This window comes from Mus caroli, chromosome 2, assembly GCF_900094665.2.
Source record: "Mus caroli chromosome 2, CAROLI_EIJ_v1.1, whole genome shotgun sequence".
NCBI lineage: Eukaryota > Metazoa > Chordata > Mammalia > Rodentia > Muridae > Mus > Mus caroli.
The window spans coordinates 32,029,953-32,040,952 of record NC_034571.1 but is presented as its reverse complement, the minus strand read 5'-3'; the positions used below and the strand labels follow the sequence as shown (position 1 = coordinate 32,040,952).

Sequence of the window (11,000 nt, the reverse complement as noted above, 5' to 3'; positions counted from 1 at the left end):
ACAGCTCTTTTTTCGAGACAGGGTTTCTCTGTGTAGCCCTGGCTGTCCTGGAACTCACTCTGTAGACCAGGCTGGCCTTGAACTCAGAAATCCGTCTGCCTCTGCCTCCCAAGTGCTGGGATTAAAGGTGTGTGCCACCACTGTCCAGCTCAGCCTGCTTTCTTATAGAACCCAGGACCACCAGCCCAGGGATGGCCCTCCCCCATCAATTATTAATTAAGAAAATGCCCTACAAGGCCTGCCTACAGCCTGATCTTCTAGAGGCAGGCTAGGCTTCTCTGTCCCACCCTGCCATGCTCTCGTTATTACCATCACTTTACAGATGAGAAAATGAGACTTGAGAAAAATAAACAGACCAAGATCACAGAGTTAACAAGTGAAAAATAACAATCCAGAGCCAAGAGTCTCACTCATGTCTGCTCAAGTCTGATTGCAAACTATGTTCTTCTCCTTCTCTACACAGAAACAACTGTGCACAGAAGCATCAGGGCTTTGGCCTTTACTCTTGCCACCCCCACTCCCACCCCCAGAGATCCTGATTCTGTTGTAATGTTTTTAATTCACCACACAAGTCTAGCATACAGCCTGTTTAGAACAACTTCCTTATGTTCCCTTGCCTTTGGTCCTGAGACCCTCTTCAGAAACAAGTCCACTAAAACAAACAAAGCACAGATTATTAAAACCTCACTGTTACTCTAGATCTGATCCTTTTCCAGACCTGAATATTCTGAGCAAAATTTTCATTAGTCAAAAAAGATAAATAAATCCACTGCTCTAGACAGAACATTATTCAAAGTCTCTGACTTCCTATGCAAATGAAACTAAACCCTTATTACTCACCGCAGGAACTACTAGTGGACAGTTTATTCAGAGATACAAAGAGAAACGGGGTCCTGGAGGTGGGAGAGGTATCTTTCAAATAAACTAAAGCTATTCTGACAACATGGTGTGGGATTAATGCACTACCGCACTATGGCCCAAAGACCAGATTTGAAGTACTCATCCAGATTCAGTGTCATCATAAGATGACAGACAGTAGTTGGCAACACTGGCTTTTACCTGCAAAATGTATAATGATAAAAAGTCTCCACAGTTCTAAAAATCCAAGGACCTAATAACAACTCACTGCTCCCAGATTCTAAGCCCCTTCTGGGCTACCACTTCCTGATCTTTAAATGAGACAGGAACTGTACTTAAAGTGCTTTTATGAGGACTAGACCCAATAGTATTCTAAAAAGCATTTATAACTGAGACCCAATAGTGCTGCTATGATTTACTGGAATTTTTATGTTTTAATCAAATGAACATCCTTGCATGTAATTTCCCTTCTATTGGGAATATATTTCCATGTTTTTGAAATTATAAAAGTTATTTATTTCACCATAGCTTACAACCAAGAACAAACTTAACTAAGAAAGTATAGATGTCTACTTTAAGAATTACAAAGCAATGGTCAAAGACACCGAGATTGGAACTATCTACTATGCTCAGAATAGTTAATCATCTTTAAATAACCACTTCACCCAGAGTGATCCAAGGAATCAGTCATTGATTGCTATAAATTAGTTGGCTGAATCACCTTATAAATTATTTAGAGTTTTCTCATCTTTTAAAATTAACTACAATCACTTAAAATTTTTAGATTTAGGTTTCCATACATCAACAGATCTAGCAGAAAAGAACTAATATCCAAATAACATCAGATCTTTCACTCCATAGTATCTTAGATTCACTTATAATTTTTCTCAACATTTCTTGAATAAATCTTATTTAAAGCTGGGTCTATGGACTCACTCCCATGATCCCAGTGTTTGGTAAGGTGAGGTAGGACGAAAGCGTTGAAATTCTAGTATATGACTTGTTTTTCCCTCTGGCTGGCCTAGAACTCACTATGTCGACCACTATGTAGGCATGTGCGTCTTTACTCAGAGAAGTCTCTTTAACATCTCTCTGTAGCAGTACCTGATCTCAAGAACCCTGTCTGCCTCCTCAGTTTTCAGACCCTTCTTACAAGCCCTCAAGTATCCTACGCATGTTTCAACAGTAATGACGGCAGCCTTAAGTTACTGAACACATCCTATAAGCAATGCTTCATGCTAATACTTTTTAAAAAATATTTTTTTATGTATATGAGTACACTGTAGCTGTACAGATGGTTGTGAGCCACCATGTGGTCGATGGGAATTGAACTCATTTTGAGCCAGTATGTGGTTGCTGGGAACTGAACTCAGGACCTCTGCTCATTCCTGCCCCAAAATTTATTTATTGTTATATGTAAGTATACTGTAGCTATCTTCAGACACACCATATGAGGGTGTCAGATCCCATTACAGATGGTTGTGAGCCACCATGTGGTTGCTGGGATTTGAACTCAGGACCCTTAAAAGAGCAATCAGTGCTGAGCCATCTATCCAGCCCATGCTAATACTTTCTAATGCTTTCATTAACTTATAAGATGATTATTATTGCGACCATTTTACAGATGAGGAAGTTGAGGCAAACAGAATAATTTGCCCAGTGTCACAACAGCTCTTATTACAGAACTTAAATCCAAGTACAAACATGACCATCTCTAGCTATGTATTCACTACTGCATTATGTGGTTTTACACAGTGGTTTACCTGTCTGCCCTTTCATATGAGTTCCTAAGTTCCTGGAAGTTAGGAAGCAGATTTTCCCTCTGTGTCTCTGTACCTATTTCAGTAAGTGCCACAAAGTGTGTGCTCAGCACCATTGCAACAAGTGAACAAGGATGATGGGGGATGAGGGAAAGCAGCCCAAGGAAGGACAAGCCTGCATGGAGGCCAAGTACCAGCATATGTCATGGGACAGATGCACGTGAAGAGGAAAAGTGTGGCTGGCTCAGGTAAGAGTGCAAGATGATGTAAAAGAACCTGTCTAGCAGAGACCACTGGCTAAATTTAGCTTGTTTCACCCCGTTTCTTTACAGCCTCAAATTCTACACAGAACATTATACAAACTAAACCATAAGAGAAGGGAAAAGGGGAGGTCTGCTACAGATAGGTCTTAGCTCAGCTTTCCAGACGGACTGTAAGAGCCTTGCCACAGAAGTCCCCTCATGAGCATGTCTGTGCAGTTGTGGTGGTTCCTATCCCCTCAATCCGTATCGACATAATGCATCAAATCCTTTCCCCTCAATCTGTCCCCAGTGAGAATCTCCCTCAAGCTCACTCCTGCCCCTCATTTTCTCAGAGGTTAACATTTAACAAATTACACTCCCACCCTCTTTCCGAGCCTATCATCTTTTTAAGTTCAACAAGAGTGGAACTGGCTGGCTCATTTTAAGTATCACGTTTCTCCCCAGGCTTCTCTCAAGCTGCTCTCTGGTTTCGGCTGCAGAATGTTAACAGGCCAGAAAGCACAGGGGAGACAGAGCACTTTATCAGTTTCATACCTAAAATAATAAGCAAGCTTAAAATAAACAGTTGGGAGAGATTGAATGGCACGCTGTACTGTCAGCAGAGGCAGAAACACCCCAGCACAAAGGTTAACAAATGCCAGGAACTGCCTTCTAGTTTCCCGCCAGATCGCATCTCTGAACTCAACATGGTTCTGATCATTTTTATAATGAACTGAGGACTTTTTACAAACAAGTTCATGAAATATCTTCTGTTTTCCTTAAAAACTTCCCCAATCAAAACATGAATGAGAGAGCTGAAGTTCCCGCAGATACCTTGGTGGTGATGGTGGTGGTGGGGGTCCCAGGCTTAACTATAGGATGATGACAATTTGCAAAAGGCCAATTTAACAGCAATTGGATTTTTCCTGCCCACTTGTACCATTAGCTGACAACCCACTTCTCCATCACATCTGCAAACAGTTCTCCTAGACAGTTCTGACATTTCCCACTTAGGAAAGCCTCTTTCAGGAAGCTATTAACCTAAACGGAATCTTCCTGGTCAAGCTCTTGGGTACAAAAGGGCCTCAGGTGGGCATGTCTGTAGAATTCAGTTTTCAGTACAGGCTAAGAACTACCAAATAAAACAAACTGGGGAAAAAGGAGACTAAGGACATAGAACTATGAGCCTAGATACCTGCATTTGCTTATATCTCCAACTATAAAAGAACACATCTTTTTGAGAGTGTAATTCTATAAGAGCACCAATCGTGACAGGTTTTCTCACCACTGTGCTAATTTTCTGTGGGCCAAACATAATACTTCCCCACAGGACACAGCTGCTTAATGGACACATTCAGCACTACCCCAGAGCCATGAGACACACTAACTCACTTACATTCTACTGCCCCAAAGCCATACAGCAGAAACTAGACAAGGAAAGTCCTCCGTTATGGAAAAGTAACTGCTCATAAACACCAGTTAGTCAGGCCGACACGAGCTGACTCGGTGACACAGCCTTGTTCTTTCCCACTGTAACGCTCCCGGAAACTTAGGTTCAGCCACTAACCTGGTGCAGTCCTTACGTTGAGAGTCTTATTGAAATTATCCTTAAGTGCTTCTGTCACAGATTTCATGTCTTCATCCACCTCTTCCAAGTTGATTATATCCTCAACCAAGGCTCTATTAATGGTCACCCTGGCCTGGGGCTGTCCTTTCCCTTTAGCTAAAAAGGGAACAAACAGCCAGTGAGTAACAGAACAGAAGCATAACACAAGTAACAAACATTGGCAGTTTCAAAGGTGCCTGCTGTGCACAGGCGCACTGTCAAGGGCTAGACTTTTATACAATTCATCTCTGCCCTACCCAGGAGCTCGTATGTACTGGGTATCAGCTAGCTCCCACATCCGTGCTAAATCCTTGGACATTAGCAAGGGCACAGGCTTTACAATTAGACATTCTGGGTTTAGCCAACTGCAGCACACTGGCTCTATGACATTGGACAAGCTACTCTATCTTCATAAAAGAAGACTAATAAAGTCTGTATTATAAAGCTGCTAAAGGAAGACAAATGAAGTTACTTACACACCCAAAAGAGTAGACATACACTGAGGAGTCCAGAAGTAAATCAATACCTTATTGTTTAGAAAAACAGAAGACAAGAAAGGTAAAGTAACTTGCCTAAGGTCACAGGTCAGGAAATGGTCAAGTCAAGGTTTGGTCCCAGATCTGTCTAATTTTAAGCCCATGAACTTTTCATAAGACCATCTCCACAAGTCTAATGGAGAGAAAGGAAATGCATTAATTCAGGTTCAATCATACTAAGACAAGGTTAGGCTCAGCACTATGGCTGATCTGGACAAAATGAACTGCAGAGACATTAAATACTAACCACCAGAGCACACTGACGAATAGCTTAGAAAATCAACAGTGCTAGAGGGCGGGTGGAATCTGATATCATGTCTAAACGTCAGGGGTTTTTCCACATACATTCTGTAATTAATGTGCATGTGGCACAAATACTCTTGTATTTCTACATAGGGGTGGGAAAGGATCAGGAAGATGAAAATACCTAGATAGTATCTGTGTAATAAAGGCTATGATGCTAATACTAGACACTTAACAAAACATTAAAATTCATTCAGCAATTTTTATTATCTACAGCTAGTTGACTGTGCTGTGTTCCACATCCTAATTTGAAATGCAACTTCAAATACTCTCTTCCATCTGACACTCAAGATAGTTCTCTGAGTCGGAAAATACAAACTCTGGGATGTAAGGCATTTAAACATTTGTCCAAAGTAACCAATGAACAAGAAGCAGAGTGGCTTCCCTTCTAAAGGTCTGTTCAAGTCACTATCCTGCTCAAAGCCCCCACTGCTCTTGAGTAAAAAGGGTAAGGGCTTATTATTTTTGGAGCTGATAAAAAATGTCAATTCAAAAACACTCATTACAAGCAGAACAATAGAAGCTAATCCATATCTGGACAGATTGTGAATAAAGAAAACCAAAGACATACAGACCACTCTAAAAGCTGAAGAGAAAAGACAGATTTATCCATAAGGGATCAAAATTACATGTTGAATGAAGAGGCCAGACACAAAAATACATACTATAGTTTTAAAAAAAAGCCATATATTAGAATAGATCCTGAGTAGTGTATAACAAACAGACCCAATCTGTGACAGCAGACATCTGAGTAATTTAGTACCCATAGGAGACAAGAGAAAAGACACTCACTAGATGTGGGTGGAAAGGGACTTCTGATGTGGGAGAGTGTTCTACCACTGAGCTACAGCCCCAGCCTCTGGTTTATGAGACACTGTCTTGCTAGGTTGGTGGGTTAGTCTATCTGCCTGTCTGTTTCTCTGTCTGCTTCAGCCTCTTGAGGACTAAGATTATAGGCATGGGTCCCCACACACTAGTTCTTGATTGCAGGGTAAGGGGAGTCTTGGTTATACTGGTGACTTCAGTTTGTGAAAATTAGCAAGTTGTAGTTTTATTTCTATGAAAATGCTAAAAAAAAAAAGTTAAGGGTAACTAGCCAACTAAAGACACATGATTATACACACATAGTTTGCAAATTAGCAGAGATGAAAAAGAAATAAAGAAACCTGATTAACTTAATAGAAAGGAAGAAAAAGGAAAGAAAACCACAAAAAAGTACAAAACAAAATTAAAATGTAAATACTCAACAAATAAGATAAACAAAAATGAATCAAAATGACTAGCCAAGAGCTCAAGGCTCTCAGTAAGACTTTAATTTAACCATTCAGAATATACAAGAAACTTTATAAATATATGAAATTACAGGTTTAGTGGATAGAAAAAAATGTATAAACCTGAAAAATATTAATGAAGTCAGTTTTATTATATTAATAGCAAGTAAAATATTTTAAGACAATGCATTATTAGAAATGAGGACTTCTTCAAAATAGTATCAGAAGAAGACATGTAATAATTCAGGGTATAAAGTATACATATACACATAAGGTAGCCACAAAATGGAAAAGGGGACCTGTTCATTCTACACTCCTACCAGGAGATTTGAACATATTGTTCTTGGTAACTGCTATGCAGAGCAAATAAAAAGTTAAGTCCATGGAAACTGTGATCCTAAGCATAAGCTAACCTCACTGCCATTCTACTCTAGAATTGTAGTTACAGTACTGAGCCACCATGTGGGTGCTAGGAATCAAACTCCGGTCCTCTGAGTTAGCCAATGCTCTTAACTGCTAAACTATCTCGCCAGTCTCCCTACATTTTATTTCTTGATCTGGGAGATGGATATATGGTTGTGTACAGCTTCTAAAAATCCACTGAGCCAATCACTTAATAATGTAGGTATGTGCTTTTCTGTATCTTATGCCTAAAAATAAATTATGAGCATATCATAATTTATACAGTAATGATATCATTTTCTAGAAAATGTTGGTTCACATAGAAGCTTCACGTAGAAGAGGAAAAAGACAAGACAAAAATGCGTGTCATAGGTGAAGATCCGCAGCACAGCATGAGAGGCTTTGTGGCTGAGTATGGAAGTGAGGACAATTTGGTGCAGAAACAAGGCAGTTCAACAGAAACTATATACATAAGGAAATGTGGCATACAACATACAAGTTCACACCAATTAGATAACAAAGTGCTGGCCACACCGCTTACAGTCCATGTGGAAAAGAAACATGAACTGAGCTTTAGTTTCTGTTTTCTTGAAAAAAAAAAATCTCACTCTACAAACCAGGGTGGCCTAGAGATTCACTATTCAGCCCAGGACCACCTTGAGCTAGAAGTAATCCTCCTGCCTCAGCCTCTCCAGCACTGGGATTACAGGTGTGAGCCACCACAGCCAGCTTAACAGTTAAAATTATTAATTCATATCACATTTAGAAATAAATTCCCTTGGGATAGAAAAGAGTTCTTGAAAAAGATACAAAAAGTACAAAGAAGAGAACCGAAAACTACTATAGTGAAAGACATCCCTTGTAGCACAAACACTAGGGACAGCATCCCCACTGTAGAAAGACTCCAGTAAATTTAAGAGACTGTCAGCAGCCAGAGGAAAGATGCTGCTTACAGGCCACACTGGGCATCTACAAGACTGTGATACCACAGCCTCAGAAGCCCCAGGTTCCCTGTGCTTCCCCTATCTGGATGAGTCCATGGGCAACTATACCTCAGCTTCTGTATTTACTACATGTTAAAATCTGTATTCATTAATCATAAGGGTTTCTACACTGCAAAATTATTATTATTTTCAACGGATAATGGTAAGGGTTGGAGTAGAAATGTTAAAAAATAACATACAAATCAAACACTTAACTAAACAGAAGATAAATCTTGGAAGCACTACTTTTCCTTCATCGAAGTGCCAATCCTCTTTTCAACAAAAAGCAGATCTGAATCTGTGTTGAACAAAAAAGAAAGTTGGGGTCTGTGTGTGGGGAGGGGTGGTAATACCCAGCAGCATATTTTTCTAGTGCCATCCTCAATGGGGCTCCCTGATACACCACTGCAAACAGCGGGCCTGCCTCACCATTTCCTGTCATTCATTCATCCCACAAATGTTCTGAAAACACAGTTTATATACAGCCCTGGAGAGTGCTAAACAACAACAACAAAGAAACTGATCTTCATCGGATCCAACAGGGCAGACAGGTAACAAACAATAATCAATTTTACAACTGATAGATGAGTTACTACAGTTCTAAGTGTGTCAAAGAAAAATAATAGTGTACATGAGTGCATGTAACAGGGGACCTGACCCAGTCTCAGGCCAAGGAAGGCATCCTGGAGGAGGTGGCATTTAAGCTCAGACCTGCAGAACATCAAAATCTCATTCTTAATGACATAAACCATTAAGATCATCCATCTAACCCATGGCTTTAATGCCCGTTCACCCAAAACCCTTCTGGCTTTAATTATACCCCCAATCTGAGTCTTCCTAAAAGACAAGAGAGTATGCTGATCCCTGCCACGAGGCCACCAGTTCGCTTGGTACTTTTACCTCTAGTTCTGCATCTAAATGAAGTAAGTTAGGCATTTTCTGAGCTACTAACAAAAATAAATTGAGGTATAAAGGTAACAAAACAAGTCCTAAGTTCTAACACAGCTAGTCTATGAACATCTGAATATCATTTCCTTATATGGAAAGGAAAGAAACTCAGTACACCTCTGAGATCTCTGCTAAACATGAGAAAGGGATGAGATGGGAAAGGAGACCATCTACCTTTGGCTTTCTTGGTTGCAAAATGGCGAACTGGTACTGCTGGGTAGGCTGAGTACTGCCTATGGTCATGTTGTCTTCCACTCACTGTCTTCATGGAAACTTCTGAAACAGGTCTGGTCAAAGCAGCATGGTAACTGCGAAAAGCAGGGTGCAACAGGCGAAAGCATCTTATTCCCAAGGCCATGATGGAAGAGAATCCTCAGAAGCAGCCACTACAAAGAACAAGACACAAAGATCTCAGTAAGTGGTAGTGCACACCTTTAATCCCAGCACTCAGAGGCAAAGGCAAGGTTTGAGGCTAGCCTGGCCTACAAAGAGAGTTCCAGGACAGTCACGGCCACACAGAGAAACCCTCTCTCAAAAGGGGGAGGGGGGGCTTCAGTAAAAGAAAAGCCACAGCAACTTACAAAATGAATTTATGCCAACTGCCAAGCAACCCTCAAACTAAGCCATGGCCTTGGCACTGTGCATACATTATCCCTAACCCTCCTCCCAGCATCCCCAGGGAAGAAGGATTAGCCTCATTTTACAGGATGAAGAGACTGAGGCTCAGAGTCTTAAGTGACCCACCCCGTCTGGAGAGTTCTTCCAGTGCATCTAAATGCCTGCTCAGCAAATGTGCAGCAGCCTAAATCTGTAATGACGCTAATTAAGCCCTTATATGAGCAAAAGCACAAAATCTTGATAAAGCTTAAGAGGAAAGGCCGAGTACTAGAAGAGAGTTTAAGTAAGAAAAACATTTTAATAGGCATAAAATGACTATAAAACGTACATGGCGGCATTAAATTCAAATTTTCTTTGGTTCCTTATGCACTGATTACCAATTAGAATGCACTTTAATTTGAGTCTGAAGCATGAGTGAGGACTGAGGTCTTTCACGGTCTAGAACTGGGAAATGCCACCATCCATTGAGTTAACACAACTTATACAGACTTCTGAAGTCTTTGACCATACAAAGATGCTCTTGCTCCCCCTGAGACAGAACACAGTCCTAGCCAACAGTATAACACTGAGAGCTTCTGCCAAGAATCTGGCTATTAGCTAAAAATTAAGAACAACTAGTATCAAGTGTCTGGAAGCACTGTCTTTGAAAATCACATCTCATTAAAAAAACAACTGCTAAAATGTTGGTGCAGCATAATGGAGTAAACAAGAGCAGGCATTCCACAGCAGGAACCCAATCCCAGATCCACCACTGACAGATCCACCCCAGCACTCTGTGCATCTTCATTTTCTCTTCTGTAAAATGGGACTGGTACTTACTTCTTCAAGTTGGGAATAACGAGGCTAGGCAGGTAAAACACTTGGCTTGGTAACAACTATATAACAGGGACACAAAAAAGAATGCTTACTGATAGCTATCAGTTTTCCTTCGGGTCAGATATGAGGAAGACACTTGCACAGATATCAGGACTGAGGTATAAAGTGGCCTAGATTCAGTCAGACATGAATATTAATTTCTGCCTGGGGCAATTCATCTTTTCTCTCTCAGTGAGCAAGATGAGTCTCATTTAAAAATGAAATAGTGAGTACATGTAAACAATACACATAACTGTGAAACAGCCGCATGGTACCTGGAATACGCCGGCTGTTCAAGACGTGTGACCACTATTACCATTGTGAATTCTCTTTAATGAAAAGATGAGCAACACACAATGCCATGTGTGGTGAGGCCTGCCTACAATCCTAGCAGTTAGGAAGTAAGGCAGGGGAGGGGAAGAGGAGGGTTCAAGGTCAGGCTCACTTACACAGCAAACTAGAGGCTAGCTTAAGCTAGATGAGATCTTGTCTTAAAAAAACAAGCCAAAGAGAAAAAAAAAAGCATGAATAATACAAAGGCAAACAATTTTTCTTGATGGAATTTTTGACAGCAAGTTATGCTGCATATCTGCAATCAGCCTGTGTGGGCTCTACAAA

The 11,000-nt window shown here is 40.6% G+C and overlaps 1 protein-coding gene across 1 annotated transcript in view; it reads right to left on the bottom strand.

Moving 5' to 3' along the window:
- The window catches only part of Mrrf (mitochondrial ribosome recycling factor), a 53,087-nt gene that overhangs the window by 38,593 nt on the left and 3,494 nt on the right, over positions 1-11,000 (bottom strand). The window contains exons 2-3 of the mRNA XM_021155532.1: positions 9,084-9,295; positions 4,428-4,583 (exon numbers count right to left, since the gene is read on the bottom strand). Coding sequence (XP_021011191.1) covers positions 4,428-4,583; positions 9,084-9,267 — 340 coding nt within the window. The 5' untranslated portion in view covers positions 9,268-9,295. The remainder of the gene's footprint in view (positions 1-4,427; positions 4,584-9,083; positions 9,296-11,000) is intronic.